Here is a 17,454-nt window from a genome sequence, read left to right on the forward strand (position 1 = left end):
AATTGTTGATGTTGTCCCAGATCCTTGTCCAATGTAAATAGACAAGGAAAAAAATTGCATATGAAACAAAGTGGGAAAGTGCAGTGACTTTTCATCCAGCCCCTTAGCCTCTGAAAATAGATCAGCATAAGATGAGGATCCCTGCACAGTTCAGAAAAGTCTCATCGAAATTGCAGATCAGCCTTTCCTATTTTGAAGCGCTGACCACTTTCAGTATATTTCTAGTATTCCTTGCCTGTTACAATCAGTTATTGTCAACATAACAAAGAAGGCAGCAGTGAATTTCAAATCAAAACGTGTCCTGGTCACCACAATGAGGAAAACAAATATTTACAAATGCACACCTTAGTTTCTGTTTGGATGTTCTGTGCCAAGATTGTATAATGTTATTTCACCTGTCCAGTTTACTTAGCTCTGTTTTTATGTGGAACTATGAAGTGGGAAGCCAGGTTATTTTTCTACTTAGAAAGAGGGAATAAAAATGTTGGTAGGGGAACCTGTAAGCATATCTCAGATACTAGACTAGTGCCATGGGGAGTCAAAGTTGAAGGGAAGATAAAACTAAGGATTTGAGAGATTTTGTTTCCAGTTTTGCATTAAAATTGTATTCCTGAATTAAGGGTCAATTGAGTTTCAACTTTGAATTTAAAGTTTTCGGCATAACCACAATTTGGGAAGACTGAAGTCATAAATGTTAACAAAAATGTATTTTATGAATCATGTCTGTGTATGTTGAGCAATTTCAGTATTAAATGAAAACTGGCTTACTGTCACATTGAGCTGCTGTCATATTAAATCATAAGTTTGTAACTGTGATCCAACAACACGAGTAAAAAGGCTTAGTTTCAACAATAGAGAATATATCTCATAAGCATTGGGTTATGATACTCTCTCCTGAAGTACAATAGACCCATAACTGATGTGTAAAACTTAAAAGAAAACGTCTATTGTATTTATTGGACACACGTAATTTTTGGTGACTTTTCCTTTTCATTTTTGCAGAGGCCAGCGGGTCCCAGTAATGTTCTACGTGATGCCTGCCTTGTTGCCAATGTGCTGGATCCCAAAATTAAACAGGAAATCATTAAAAAGTTTACAAAGCAACATCTTTCAGAGTACCTTGTTCTGTTCCAAGAAAACCAAGATGTAAGCATGAAGCTGAATGAATACTTTAGCTTGCAGTAATTTTTAGCAGGCTCAGAAGGGCAATCTTTGTTCTGCAGTTGGCATTTGGAACCATTGTAGTTTTTTTGCAGGAATGAAATTAGGAGTCCTAATTGATGAACTCGAATTTGCACTTTGGAAAAGTTAGTTTTAAGATTTCTGCTCTTGCAGAATTATTCAGTGTTTGGTTTCAGTAACTAAACCATTGAAAAATGTAGTGACCATGGTTGCCGTTCCTGATCACTATTCAGTGACTCCTGTGGGTAAGCTCCTTCTGTGGGCTGTGCTGGGACTGGCCTCAGATGTGGCGCTCTCCATGATCTTAATGTTATGTTTCTATTTGGTGTGAAGAATGCTAGTAGATCGCGAGACTGAGATTCTGGTGCTTCCAGGAGAGTTGAAAGGACAAAATTAAATTGTTATTCTAGAAATATGAGAATATATATCTTGTTATGGTAATATAAGATTATGAAAGAAAAGCAAATTGGAAGGTAAAGCTTACATGACCTTGTTAGTATTACAGGAAAGATCTTGTTATGAATTTGTGAACCACTTGACAACCCTGCATTCCTGGACCCATACAAGTTGACTGATTCATAACTGTGTTGGGTCAAAGGCCATGAAATAGACTAAACAGTAATTGGATCATCTATTTATATTTGCTTTAATGGCTTTGTCCCTTGTGTCCTTAATTGTAGTTAACCTTTTGTTGCCATTCTGTTAGCGAGTTTCGGTTAAAGCAAGGAACAAACAAATTAGTTTGATGCTCAGTCTTCTACATATAGTGCATTTCATATATTGTACCTGTAAGTCTTATGGTCTGTTTTGGTGTTGCATGGGATTCATCAGGTTCTGAGTCTTATACAACCCAAGAGTATGCATGCAGTATTTGCTAAGGCTGGATGATGAGAAGACTTAATGAATCAAACTGTTTTACTTTGTGGCTGTGAGAAATTTGCGAATAGGAAACTGACAAACAGCTGCTGAGGTTATGCATTTGGGTCACAAAGGGAAAACTGCATTGTGTTCTGAGCCTTGTATGTTAATACTATGTTTAGGTGGCATGGTTGGATAAGATAGATCGACGCTATGCATGGATTAAACGCCAACTGGTAGATTATGAAGAGAAATATGGCCGGATGTTCCCACAGGAATGGTGCATGAGTGAACGGATCACTGTGGAATTTTGCCATGTCACCAGGTATAAAGCAGATATGTGTTGATAATTGTTTATCCTCTATTTTTTATCAGATTGCTATGAATTCCTCGTGTGCTTCCAAAAGCAGTGAAGGGCATGGCTTCCCTAATATACAGGTTTTACTAGACAGCCAGTTCTTATTTAAAAACATCCTTTATCAGCTTCCCCCACTACTAGATGATTATGACCATTCTCTCTTCAGCTAGTAGGATGAGACAGTCTGATCACCTTGTAGCCACTGGTGAGGCCACACCATAACTAATTCACAGGAACTGTGTGAATTCAATCTTTCCTGTTGTACGAGATCCACACTGGAGCAAAATGTCATCAGCATGTTTTCCCTAGTTGCCTGGCTGAGGACTGAAAATGTTGTCATTTATGGTGACTAGATGCAATAGCACCTGAAACTAAGACCCTACTTCAGAAGCTGCCAAATAGAAAATGCTAAATATAATGTGAGAAACATTTTGATTTTTGCCCAAGTTTGTTAAGTTAATTCTTCTCCTTTTGAATATGTTGAAGGGGTTGAAAGGTTGCCAGAGTTTGGGTTAGGGTATCAGGTTTTTATGGGAATGTGGGTTTGAGATTACACTCAGATCTGCCATGATCCCATTGAATGGTGGATCAGGCTGAATGGCTTGCTCTTGTCCTTTGTGTGTTTGTGCGTTTTAATGCTCAAAACGTGAGAATGGGAATGTTGCCTAAAGACACGTTTTCCCCACTGTTTTAGGATTGAGCTGGCTAAAATAATGCGCACAAGAGCCAAGGAAATTGAAGTGAAGTTGCTGCTGTTTGCAATTCAAAGAACAACAAATTTCGAGGGGCTGTTGGCCAAGCGGTTCTCGGGCAGCACACTGACGGATGGGATTGTGGTAAGAAGTTATGGGAAAAGAGATTAGTCTCCAAGTTAAAGCTTCCTTTACCCTGTTTAATTGGTGGATCACTGATAACATCATCACCAAGTCTTTAGACACAACAAAGTCCCCCATGACAGAGTTTACTCTGTCTCTGCTAACAGCTTGCTTAGTGCCCTTATTTAAATTTTATTTCAAATACCTGTTGAAATCCATCAGTCACCTTTTTTTATAGTTTGTCAGTTCCTTATTTTATCTGTTGGTCTGACCATAAAAATTTCTCATAAGACATAGAAGCAGAAGTAGATCATTCGCTCAATCAAGTTTGTTCTGCTATTCAATGAGATGCAAAGACCATAGTGTGAGAGAAATTCTTCTCATGTTTGTCTGAAATGGGTGACCTCTCATTTTTAAACAATCCTCGTTGGTTCTGGATTTTCCCATAAGAAAGCAAATCCTTTCCACATTTATCCTGTCAAAACTGCTCAGGATCTTGTATGTTTTAATCATTTTGCCTCTTGCTCTTTTAAACTTTAGTTGATACAAGCCTAACATATCCAACTTTTACTCGTTATACAACCTGCCCATTCCAGGTAATAGTCCAGCAAACCTTCTGTGAACTATGTGCAAGATATTTACATCCCTCCTTAAATAAGGAGACCAAAACTGTGCACAGTACTTCAGGTGTGGTCACATCAATGCCCTTTAACTGAAAAGGAATCTCTCTACTTTTGCAATAAACAATAACATTAGCGTTCTTAGTTTCTAGCTGTATCTGAGTATTCATCTTTCGTGATTCATTTAGCAGACACTTAAATCCCTCTACACCTCAGAGCTTTGCAATCGCTTGCCATTTAAATATTATACTTTTTAAAAATTCTTTCTGTCAAAATGGATTTCACATTTTCCCATGTTATAGTCCATTTGACAGATTTTTGCCCACTACACCCATCTATATCCTTTGGTAGCTTCCTTGTGTGCTCTTCATAATGTACTATCCTACTTACATTTGTGTCATCAGCAAATTTAGCAACCATAACTTTGGTCCCTTTGTCCAAATCACTTAAACAACCAGAAGGAAGTTGGGATCACCGGCCTGATCACTGTGGCACATTGCTTTTGCTTCTTACTGATCAAAAAATGACCCAGTTATGTCTACTATGTTTCCTGGTTAGCTAGCCAAATTTTTATCCATACCAATGTGTTACTCCCTACACAATGAGCTTTTATTCTCACATAATCCTTTGAGGTAGCACCTCTGATTATCTAAGTACATCGTATCCACTGATTTTGCCCTTATTCCACAGATTTTCATTTTTCTTTTTGAAAACTTCAATAAATTGGTTAAATGTGAATTCTCATTTGCAATCATGTTGCCTCCACCTGATTGCTTTGAATTTTTTTTCTAGAGCTCTAAAGTCTTTAATAATAGCTTTTAACATCTTTCCTCTGAGTTGTTGAGCTATCTGAACTGTTTTTTTTGTCTTCCCTCCTTTTTTTGAATGAAGGAATTATATTCACTATTTTCAAATCGGTACGTACACTAAATACAGGGAAGTTTTTAAAACTAAAGCCAATACATTCACTATTTCATATGCCTCCTTATTTTAAATTCCTCAAATGATGTGCATCAGGATCTGGGAATTTGTCAGCCCACAGCTCCAACCATTTGCTTAGTGCCCACTTCCTTGATTTGTAATTCCGTGTGTTTCTCTCTCCTTTCCATTTTCTAATTTAGTTAGTTCTGGGAAATTATTTGTATGCTCAATAACTAAGACCAACGTAAAACGCATGTTTATTTCATCTGCCAAGTGTTTTCTTTTTCCCAATAGTAATTCCCTAGACTTGCTTTCTGTTGGACCACTGTTCACTTTGTAAACTATTTTCTTCTTTAAATATCTGTTGAAAATCTCTGTGATTTTATATTTCTAATTTCATTTTTCTCATACAGTGCTATCAGTTTATCTGTTTAGTTTTGAAAGCTTCATGCTTTCACATACAGAGGCTTCAGTTTAATCTTTTAATTGTTATTTTGTAACCTCTAACATTGTCTGTTGATTTGCTCTTAGATTTGTAATCAGTATCCGTTGTCGTCATGGTCTGTTTATTGTTGCCCAATCATTGTTGCCTTGTCTATACTGTTTGATTTGATCTTGCCAGATTAGATCCTTGGACCCAAGTATTTAGTTTAAAACTGTCTGTACTTCCCTAGTTCGGCAGTTCACTAGGACACAGCCCCAGCGTGGTTCAGGTGTAGATTGACCCAACATTAGAGCTGGTGCTACCAGGCAGCAGTGCTAACGCCAGTGTCATGTGCTGCCTAGTTAATTAGTTTCTTTAATTAACTGGCTTCAGATACTCTCCATGGAGAACTTGTAAAGCGCTGCTTAAACCTGAATGAGATATAGAATTTAAAGCGTAAATTGCATTTGAACAAAGCATATAAACAATAGGATTAAATAAGTTTTTTGCAATGTGTTTACGATCCCCCTTAATTATCCAACTCGCAGTACACTATTCAAAGTTGTATTAAGGTGGGAGGAGAGAGGACTTTGAAATCCAAAAGTTTATTTATGTGTAATTGGTACATTAACACATTTGCTTCTGTCTTTCCATTTGCCCTATCACCATGTACATTTGAATCTGTCTCTCTGGATATCACAAGTGAGAAAAAAGTGCATCCATACTTATGAGATTGTTTTCTCGCAGCAAAAGAAGCTGCAGCTGGCATTGCAAAGGCTGTTCAGCATAAATACAGCATTGAAAGTTATTTTGTCTGCAGCAAAACTCCTTTGTTGGTCTCCCGGAAGTGCACTGCAACAAATGAATGTTCCAGACTGACCAATTTGAAGTTTTTTTTTAATCTGTGTAGGCAGCTTTGAATTGTTAGCAGAGTAGCCAAGAAAAATGTCTATGGTCGTCTTCAAAATTTCTATGTTAGCGTCTGGTTTAAGTTTATTTATGTACAAGAAACTTGCATTGCATTTTCAGCAGACAGTGTTAGTAAATGGTAATGGTCCTTGACAGCCAGACCTCTGAACTCTTTCCGCATTCTTTGTGGACTAATTACTTTCCTTGTGCCCACATGCCTGTCAGCAGGGACTGGCCTTTTTCATCCCCTGAGGCTGGTGTCTGGAAATTTGTTGAGCTTCAGTTGAGAAAAATGAGCCGAACCTGCTGATGGGTTAAGCTAAGATGCTATGCTCAACATGCCACTGTTCTCTCTGAGTCACTGTCTGCTGGTGTTGTGGGCCCTCCTGTGAAATGCCGAAGGCAAAACCATGAGTAACAATCTAATGGTAGATTTACAAACTGATATTTTCCATCAATTTGAAAGACTTCATGATTTGTTGATGTTAATAAGTTTGGATGCTTTTATTGTTGAACGTAGCTATTATTTCCAACTTTTTTATGTCAAGGCTTCTTAAGACAGTTACGATGATGGGTCATTGATCTAAAATGCTAAATCTCTTCCTACCTCCATAGTTGCTACCTGACCTGCTTAGTGTTGGCAGAATTTTGTTTTTGTTCTTTAGAGTAAATTATTATCCTTTTATTTTGACTTGCAGTTAAATGATTTTTATTCGCATATCTTTTCAGCTCTTCCAGTAATAATCGTATTACAAATCTGGACAAGAATACTCCTTGTCCTAATTAATATGCTATGCCTTTGAGTGTAATTTGAGTTTATGTAGTTCCAGAGTATGTGTCTCCTTTTTTTAAGTCATTGGTACTAAACCTGATTATAAAAAAAAAACTACCCAAAAAACTGAAAGAGGTGCAAATGCTGTAAAGTGCTGAGAAAAGGGGCACCAGACCTGAAACGTTAACTCTGATTCTTCTTCACAGATGCTGCAAGACCCGCTGATTTTTTTCCAGCAATTTGTCTTTGTTCCAGATTTAACACATCCGCAGTTCTTTCAATTTTTATTTTGTCTCCAGACCATTTGATTTCTGCAAACTTTGACACACAGCCTAATTGTTGGCTGTATGTTAATTTCTGGTACAACGCTGTTGGGTGTCAGGAAATCGTTGACAAATCTCAACATTTGCTAGGATTTACTGATAGGAACCATGATATAGAATGCTTCAGAAATTCATTTAAAGCTTTTGTAGAAAAGGAAGAAGGAAATGCATTTACATATCATCTTTCACTACCTTTGCGTACCCCAAATGCTTTGCAGCCAGTGCAGTAGTTTTTCGAGTACCATCTTTGTTATAATGTGTGTATACAGGAAGAATATCCTCTTTATTGTTAGTCATTTTTAAAAAATTGCCCTCCTTACAGTATCCACCTCTGCTGTTTTCCTGTTCCCCCATTTCCTTCAAAGTAAAACAAGGATGTGGATTTTTCCAGTCAGCCCCGACCTGCTCCTTACCAAACCATCAATAGGGGCCATGACTTTTTCACCAAGATTATAAACTCCACCATCTTCTATTCTCCAAGGTCAAATGTGCTGCTGATAGTATTGGGCACTTTGTGATGGAGATGAAGACTGTCTCTTTTTACCTGGCGGTCTGGCTACAAATGGATGAAATTAGCTTCTTTACGTTTGAGATTGAGCACCGAAACTTGGTTCATTCAAGGATTTTGATGGAGGAAGGTTCTCTAGGGCTGTTGGTGGCATCTGAGACTAATTTGTGTTTTAAGTATTGACTAAGTGCTGCTTGAGATTCTTAAAGCCATTGGGACTGCATGAATTTTTCATGAATTCCAAATCTAGATTTAGGCCCCTAAATATGATTTAATTGATGTTAATGTTAAATGTGCACATTATATTCACACATATATGATACCATAAGCAATGATTTATAAAAGTAACTTAACTATCCTTTTGCACATTTTAGAGCATAGGTACAGAAAGCATTGCACTGGTAACATTGGATTTCTTTTCCAATGCCCTGCACAACATTGTGGAGGAATGAAGTTATATCGACTGTGAGACATGGGAAACTGGTTTGAAATGTTTAACCTCTTAAATGTTATGTCCTGCCTGGTCAAATTACGGCCACTTTGGCATCAATGCAGAATGAGAACTGCAAAATTTCAGCTTCTGAATGCATAGAAACTCAACATTCAAGAGTCAATTATTAGATTTGTAAAAGTGAGGGAATAGGTTTCTGCAACAATTGTGGCTTTTACGTAAGTTGTGGCAAGTCCACAATTTCCTATCATAAATGCAAATAAATAAATATTTTGTTTTAATTTTCTTTATAAAAACATATTAGTTTGCCATCTGGTTTAACAGAAGCGAATTAGAATGCTAATGTATAGCTGGCCACATCATCAAAACTAACATTGCTGTTTTTTATGGATCTACAGTGCTGTATGAGTGGAAGTACTGGACCACCTGGAATGTTTGCAGCAGGTTTAACACAATGTATTTTGTGTATATATATCGTATTATAATTAAAACCAGAAATAAAGTTTGAATTGAAGTATATGTCAAAATAGTATGAAAACTGGTGCATTGTTTCATTGGTTTTCTTGCGCTGGACAGACTGTTATAGCATTCCCTATTTACACATAAAAGTGTGACCATTTTTATGCAAAATTTACTTTATTTTAAGATTTCACTAATTGGAGATCTTTTGATAAGCATTGTGTGGCCCTGTCTGTACTTGTTATTGCTTCCAGACAAGTAGTTAACTTCCTTTTAACTATAAGGATTACATTTTTGGACAAAGTCATCTGAGGTTTTGTGTCAGAGTGTAAAACCTATGTATGTGACCACATTTTGATGTGCCTCAAATTAAGCAAGTAGTTTGTAGCAGTTCCAGTGATATTGGATTGCATCTATAATTTTTAGCATGTATCTAAATTAAGTTTTGAACATAATGTACGTTGCCAGAGACTAACAATTTTATTTTGCAGGCCTGCGTATTTTTATGGTTTAATGAAACATCTGTATATGATGATCTGTGAAAATAATAATGCTTTTAAAATGCAAATTATTCGCAATACTAAAAAAAACTTGGAGTAATGTTTCATTATCTACCCAAACAAGTTCTGAGAAAGTCCTGTGAAAACGGAACATTTTGTTAAAGTGACTTGCATGTTATTAGAATTAAATACTGCAGGGAGATGAGAAAGGGTCATAAAAATATATGAACCATCACTGCTACTTTGTTTCTGACCTAAATGTTCCTCGAATTGCCAGCTGCACGCTACATAACTTTGTGATGACCTGTTTTTAGGCCAGCACGTAAACTTCAGGATATTCTACGTAATTTCAGTTAACAAGTAATATTGTGACATTTGTATTAATACCTTGCACTATGCACCTTTAAGCTCTGTGTATGGATATTAAAATGGTCACTGAAGTTTTTTTCATTACTCCAATTTCTTCAGAAATATGTCCAGCGATGTGTGGTGTGCATGTATTTGCCTGTGCACTACTGCATTGGCATATGCAGCAAGTGAATTATTGCTTTGTCATGCTAATTGGTGTTTAGAGCAAGGCACATATATCATTTTAAAATGCTTGATTTAAGAGTTCATGCAATTTCCTTAAATTCATAATATTGGTTAATGAATATAGTTAAATATGCTTTATTTATCTTTTGTTTTAATTAAGAAACTTACAGGCAAAAGATCAAAATTCATAGTGTGGTGTGTCATTGAATCTGGAAAATGTCAGGGAATCTGGGAAATGTCATGAGGTGAAGATTAAGAAGCATTGTGGTTGAATTTTAAAAATATTTGATTGCCAGATGAAAGGAAGATTGAGAGGAGTAAGAGCAGAGACTGAGGGTGACCAGGTAGAGGTCTTTAGATATAACAAAGAAGTTTAATGGGTTAGATTGAGGGAAGCCGTTTCTATTTGCAGACAAAATCAGAATTAAAGCTCATAAACATAAGGTAGTCAGAAATAAATCAGTTAGGGAATTCAGAACAAACCCCTTTACCCAGAAATGGTTAGAATGTGGAACTTGCTACCATGAGGAGTTGTTAATACAACTAGCATAAGTACATTCAAGGGAAACTTAGAAAAGCACATGAGGGAGAAAAACAAAGAAGGACACGTTGATGCGGTTAAATGAAGAAGGGTGTTAGGAGGCTCATGTGGAGCATAAACGTTGACATGGAACAATTTCTGTGCAGTCAGTACTGAAAATGAGTTTCTCAGCTTTAAACTCCTAAGAATGAGTGATTTAGAATATTAAGAGTGCAGTGCCTCTTAATTTGAACACTGAGACTTGGCTGTATTGCTTTTGTAAAATGTGATTGACAATGAAACAGATTCATTAACCTTTTATTTTAAAGTTTTTTTGTACTGGACTGTGACTAGGATTGCCTTATTATAAAATGCAGCTTAATTAGTACATCTCCCCTTCCTCCACTGCATCCCTAAACCAGCCCAGTTCATCCCCTCCCCCCACTGCACCACACAACCAGCCCAGCTCTTCCCCCCCACCCACTGCATCCCAAAACCAGTCCAACCTGTCTCTGCCTCCCTAACCGGTTCTTCCTCTCACCCATCCCTTCCTCCCACCCCCAGCCGCACCCCCAGCTACCTACTAACCTCATCCCACCTCCTTGACCTGTCCGTCTTCCCTGGACTGACCTATCCCCTCCCTACCTCCCCACCTACACCCTCTCCACCTATCTTCTTTGCTCTCCATCTTCGGTCCGCCTCCCCCTCTCTCCCTATTTATTCCAGTTCCCTCCCCCCATCCCCCTCTCTGATGAAGGGTCTAGGCCCGAAACGTCAGCTTTTGTGCTCCTGGGATGCTGCTTGGCCTGCTGTGTTCATCCAGCCTCACATTTTATTATCTTGGAGTCTCCAGCATCTGCAGTTCCCATTATCTCTGATACTTAATTAGTACCACCTTTTCTCCTTGGAGTGCCAGATTTCAAATTAACATTGCATTCAATATTAAATGTGCATAACTTTGACCACTTGCTTTGAGGTTTAGTTTTAATAGATAATTGGCCACTGTCTTGGATATGGAGGTTAATGTTGCCAACAGTATTGCAGGTACATTTTGAATTTTGACACAACACCTCTTTTGCCTAATTTTAATTAGAAATAATAAGGGCAATAATTAACCCAACTTCTGCTTTCATTTAGACATGTTACATGTTGATATTCCTAATGTGAAATATTCATTCTTCCACTGTCTCATTAGCATGTTTTAGGAGTCAGTGTTTAAAAACTGGGGAAGCAGATTTTGTTGAAGTGGAGCGGTTTTGGAAGCTATGTAGGAGTTGGTATATTCCTCAAAGATGTTTGCTTTCATCAATGCTAGAGACCATAAAATATAAAAGCAATAGTCATTTGGCCCATCTGTTCTGCTCTGGCACTCAATGAGGTTGTGGCTGATCTGATAATCCTCAACTCCACTTTTCAGCCTTATCGATATAACCTTTGATTGCCTTACTGATCAAAAATCTCTCTTCATCTTGAATATACTTAAAGACACAGCCTATGCAGGACTCTGTGTGAAGAACTCCACAGATTCATTACCTTTATGTTAATTTATCCTCTGCTCGGTTTTGAAAGGGTGACCTTTTTACTCTGAGATTATGCCCTCTGATCCTAGACTTTCCCACAAGGGAAAACAACCTATTAGCGTTTATTCTCTCCAAACCCCTAAGCAACTTTTATGTTTCAGTGAGGTTACTTTTTCTAACTCCACTGAATATAGATCCAAACAACCCAACCTGACCTCATGAAAATCCTTCCCTATCTGGAATCAACTTGATGAATCTTCTCTAGCTTGCACCCAGTGCCAGTATATTTTCCTTTAGTTAAGGAGACCAAAACTGTTCACAGTATTCCAGGTGCAGTCTAACTAATGTCTTGTACAGTTTTAGCAAGACTTCCCTATTTTTATACTCCATTCCCTTTGAGATTCAAAGAAAGCCATTCTATTTGCCTTCCCTGTTGCCTGTATGGTAGCCTTTTGTGATTTATGCCATTTAATATGGCATTCCCCACTTCGAATTTTAAAAAAATCACAATGTCTCCTTCCTTTTTTACAGTTGTGACAATTCAAATAAGGAAACCAGGCATTTCCAGTAAAGCCCTCCTAGCTGGAAGCATCTTGCTAAGTGATATCTCAAGGTCATCGTTGCAGTAGAGGCTAGCATTCTACTCAGTATCTGGATGTTCATTGCGTATCAAATAATAGCAACTTAAAATATTTTGTGCTGATTAGGCTTTCAAGTAAAATTTCAGCTTCTTTTCCACTTATCATTTTTCTGAATGGACCTCTCATTTATTAAAGTTGATCTTTCTCTGTTTCTCTGATGCTGTAACACTCTATTCTGTTCTGTTACCCTGGCATACTTACGTAAAGTATGATTTGCCTGGATAGCACATAAAACAGTACTTTTCACTATATCTCAGTGCATGTGACAATAATAAATCAAATCAAATCAAAAGCAGATCTAGAGAGTATGCTCAGTTCTAGTAACTTGTTCTTTACAAGTAAGCAGCATTGTTAGAGTATAATTGTGAATTTACATTAAACGTGTTGGTTCTTATACAGTGACAGTGTCCCTATCTCTCAGCTAGGAGGCCTGGGTCAAGTTCTACTTGCTCCAGAGATTTGTGACAAGTCAATTTTGAAATATCTAGACAGATGTTTTCTACTGCTTTTTTTTCTGCTGTAGAAGAGGACTTTTTGTTCTGTCACATGGGCAGATGTTGACATTGAGGTTTCTGTTTTATTGAGAAACTGCAAGTTGTATAAAATTATAGTTCAATTGATAAGAGAGAGAATTTGTGCTTTCATAGCATCTTTCACAGTCTCTCATTGTTCCAAGGCGCTTTACAGCCAAAGGAATGAAACAAATGTCTGAATTTGTAAAGTAACTTAAGCATTGAAGGGATCATGGAGGGATGGTGTAGATCAACTGTAGTAAAAGACGAGCAACAAAAGTGGATCTTTGTGTGTGATCGTTCATATACCATGTCTGTAAGTAAAACTTGGCTTTTTAATAATTGCTGTGTGTATGTATTTATATCTGTGGTTGAAAAATGCTTCTTTTCCCTTCCTCCTTACAAAGTATTTTTCGCATCGATGAGATTTTTAAATATTAACTAAGTGCCCTCCATTCCCTTTGATAGAAAAAGACTGAAGCAGCACCACCATCTACAAATCCATTCCTGGAAGATGAAACTGGAGTTGAGTGTGACTCTGAGAAAGAAGGAGACCTGGAGAAGGTAAGGAGAGAGGCAAAAGAATAGCCTTGTTGCACTGTTTAATTAGGGCTAACTGATGATGTGGATGATTTTTGTTTAGACTTGTGATCAACTACAGATCAATAATGAGCAAAATTCTCTGCAATAAATGTGCTCTGTAGAATCTCAGAAGGAAATTGTTCATTGTTTGGTTTAAGATTTCTGTTTTCTGATTTGCTTTCGATGGAAGTAGTAGATGGTATCCACAGCTCAAATTAAGATATGTAGCAGTTCCTTTTTTGTTAACCAATACAATGTTATTGATAGCGTTGAATCACATTTAATTGATACGAGGTCATTCATAAATTGTGTTTATGCTGACACCAATGCAGACGCACAGAAATGTGTGGCATTTGAACACTTAATAAAAAGATAATTTATGGAACTTCTTTCAATTTCCCATAAAATTAAACGCTTTGATCTTGTGTGTCGGGAATAATGAAGCAATAAGAATTGAATAAATGTTGAATAGTATCTAATACATTTGCATTTATTGCAGTTATAAATTTTATACTTGTCAAAATGGTAGGGATCCCAAGTTGCTTTTCTGGATAAAGTTGGTATAATTTAGAACGAACTTTCCTTGTTCCTTTCCTTTTTAAAGCGGCACTGTTACTTCCCTGCTGGCTCAGCAGCTTAATTCAGGGAATATCTGATACTTGCAGACTGTAAGTGACCTTGGCTCAGAATGTGTCTGCTGAGTGAGCTGATTTAGCTGTGACAACAGTAGAGTTATAACTGGACTGGGCTACAGAGTGGAAAATTCAGAATTGATCACCCTTTGCTGTGTGTGTGTGTGTGTGTGTGTGTGTGTGTGTGTGTGTGTGTGTGTTGGATAGGAACAGGATCCAACTCATTAAAAGCAATCTTGGTGATTGAATGGTCTGCACCACTCACTATCTATGATTTCACATGAACAGTACCATTTGATGAGGCCCTCTGTGGAAATGTGTCCTGATTTTACATTCAAGAAAGTGCAGGGGAACAGTAATTAGTAAGGAGGATGAAAGTCACTTTCTTGATGGCCTGTTCTTGTCCCTGAGATTGAAAAAGTCTTTAATTTTTTTTCATATTCAACTGACATCATAATATCTGTGCTCAATCCACACAAATGTTCTTGTTCATAAGATTTTTAATAAATATTCCTAATTGTGTCTGGTATGTGATAATTTATGTTAAAAAAACTGAACTTTCTGGAAACTATGTTGCCTTTAAGAATAACATGATATAGAAATTGTGTTTTTTAAGTGAGGGTTAGGAAAATTATTTGAATTTCGGTATAAAATGTATGCGTATGTATATATGAAAAGAGACTAGGTTAAAGGGTGTGGAAATAAAGGAGGTGATAAATTGGATTTAAAACCCTTTGGAAAGGAGAAATTAAGGGCAGCCTCGGAGAGTGGTTGGAAGTAGGAAGTGGTCTGACTGGGTGCCATTATTGTACTGCTAGTGTTTACCGACACACTAATTTGGATAAGGCTATGGGCAGGAAGTGGTAGCCAAATCTTTTAAACGCTATTAACATTGGCGAATAATTTTGACGACCAAAAGATGCAACAAGTAGATAGTGATAAAATAGGATGGAAAAAAGTGGCAAATTAAGCTCAAGAAAGACAGTATAAATGTAACAGGATAATAAAATGTGAGGCTGGATGAACACAGCAGGCTAAGCAGCATCTCAGGAGCACAAGATGCTGCTTAGCCTGCTGTGTTCATCCAGCCTCACATTTTATTATCTTGGAATTCTCCAGCATCTGCAGTTCCCATTATCTCTGATACTATAAATGTAACAGGATTTACATTTACATTGAACTACCCTGAATTGACCCGTTGCCTACCACTTCAATGTACCACCCTGCTCCCTGGCCAACATTTCTGCCTCCGGCTTGCTACTGTGTTCCAGTGAAGCCCAATGCAAGCTGGAGGAACAACACCTCATTTTCCACTTGGGGACCCTACAGCCCTCTGGACTGAAAATTGCGTTATGTAATTTTAGGATCTAACTCCCCCCATGTCCCAGCCCCCCACCCCACACGCTAGGTCTTGTTACCACTACACACCCCCTGTTGTTAGTCACTAACTGTCTCCATTAACAACTGTTCACCCTCCCAGCCCGATAGTTAGCAACTCCTTTGTCGTCCAACTGTCTTGCTCTTTCTTCGGGCTCCGTCCCTGCCCTGCCCACCTCCGAATTTTCTGCTTATAAATTGACGATTTCCTACCCACCATCAGTTCTGAGGAAGGGTCACCGGAGCTGAAATGTTAACTCTGTTTTCTCCTCCACAGATGCTGCCAGACCTGCTGAGCTTTTCCAGCAGCTTTGTTTTTGTTCCTGATTTACAGCACACGCAGGCAGTTCTTTTGGTTTTTAGTTAGTATAAATCTAACATGGTTACGTTTATCTCTTTTTTTTAAATGGGTGAAGCTGGATGATGCGGAAAAGATGAGTGCTGTAATGTTCAGACTGAAAGCTATTAGAAAAAATTGATGTTACCATTTAAAAGCGAACAGAATTGTCTCACAAGAAACAGCTAGGATAGAAGGTTCAAACCTGTACTCCTGAGTTGTAACTTGATCAATTAGTGACTACCTTTTCCATGCTGAAATGAAGGTTTAATGATGTGGTCTCCTCAGCTCATTGTCTCCAAGTGGGTGGTGCAGTGCTCAGTGGTTAGCACAGCTGCTTGATAGTGTCAGCGACCCAGGTTCAAATCCAGCCTTGGGTGACTGTGTGGACTTTGCATACAGTCCTTACCTCTATGTGGATTTCTGCCAGGTGCTCTGGTTTTTCTGTCAGTCCAAAGATGTGCAGGTTAGATGGATTCGCCGTGCTAAATAACCCTGCAGTGTTCAGGGATGCACAGGCAAAGTGGGTTAGCCATGGGAAATGTGGGCGTTTCGGGGTGGGGTCTGGATGGGTCGCTCTTCCGAGGGTCAATGCAGACTTGAAAGGCCAAATGGCCTCTTTCCGCCGTAGAGACTCTATGATTCTGTTATTCTAAGGTCATGTGCTTGGTGACAGTAAGTATAATCTGATTTGTCATCCTTTAAGGCAGACTTGTTAATTTGATCTGAGTGTCTACCAAATCCACAACTAATGATTGACCAGCTAGTTATGTCATTAATGATGGCCTATCCATAGTGGCTATTTTACGATCAAGTTGGCAAGAGATCACGGAGGGAACACTGATTTAATATCAGCTTTCTTTACCCCCTCTCTCTGACTTGCAGATCCATCTTTCTGCATGTCTAACAGCTAATGACATCTTGGAGAAACTTCATAATTCAATTTTTATGTATTTTACTGTTGAGCTTTTTAGTTTTATAGAGTTCAGCTTTTTTTAAAGGTCGGTTATGTTTCCAATATGACATTTGTTGAAGAAGGGAATTTTGAATTACTGTAGGTTGAAAGCCATGATTAAAAATGCCAGAGTTTAAAGCTGAAAAGCATTTGGGTGTTGAAACTCTTTGAACAGTATACATTCTGCACATAAAAATGTGACAGTCCAACAACTGTTGCATTATTATGATTGCATTTTTGTCACTGAGTAAAATTGCTCTTAAACAATTTGACACTTCAGTGAATTCAAGTGAATGGATGATTCAGTACATTTTGCATTGAGCTTTATAATTGAAATGAAAATCATCATCTTTTTTTTTGTAAACTCGTGAAGATTACTGATTTTTAAATTGGGAAATTCATTTGGATTCTGAGAGTTGGAAGGTATTGGGGAACAGTAACCACAGGAAACTGGAACAAAAAAATCCTTCATTTTGTTTGAGGGACTTAAAAGCTTATTTTGATTCTGCAAAACAAAACTGCAATGAGAGAATAACGCATAACCCTTTTTAATGTATTTGCTGAAAAGATGATTGGAAAGGGCCCATATTTTCCACTCCTCCAATTCGTGCACAAGGGATTTGCAATGAGTCAAATTCTGAGCACTATCAAAGGCAAGGAGTTCAACTTCATTGAATAGCTGCAGAAACTGTGCAGAAATTTTGCTAGAAACATGTTGTCAGTGTAAAAACACATTAATTGCTT

At 37.8% G+C, this 17,454-nt stretch overlaps 1 protein-coding gene across 1 annotated transcript in view; it reads left to right on the top strand.

Annotated features, from left to right (window-relative positions):
* Positions 1-17,454, top strand: part of vps53 (VPS53 subunit of GARP complex) — a 226,629-nt gene that overhangs the window by 79,016 nt on the left and 130,159 nt on the right. The window contains exons 9-12 of the mRNA XM_059655282.1: positions 1,003-1,146; positions 2,223-2,365; positions 3,093-3,234; positions 13,296-13,391. Coding sequence (XP_059511265.1) covers positions 1,003-1,146; positions 2,223-2,365; positions 3,093-3,234; positions 13,296-13,391 — 525 coding nt within the window. The remainder of the gene's footprint in view (positions 1-1,002; positions 1,147-2,222; positions 2,366-3,092; positions 3,235-13,295; positions 13,392-17,454) is intronic.

Source organism: Stegostoma tigrinum, chromosome 27, assembly GCF_030684315.1.
Source record: "Stegostoma tigrinum isolate sSteTig4 chromosome 27, sSteTig4.hap1, whole genome shotgun sequence".
NCBI classification, from domain to species: Eukaryota; Metazoa; Chordata; class Chondrichthyes; order Orectolobiformes; family Stegostomatidae; genus Stegostoma; species Stegostoma tigrinum.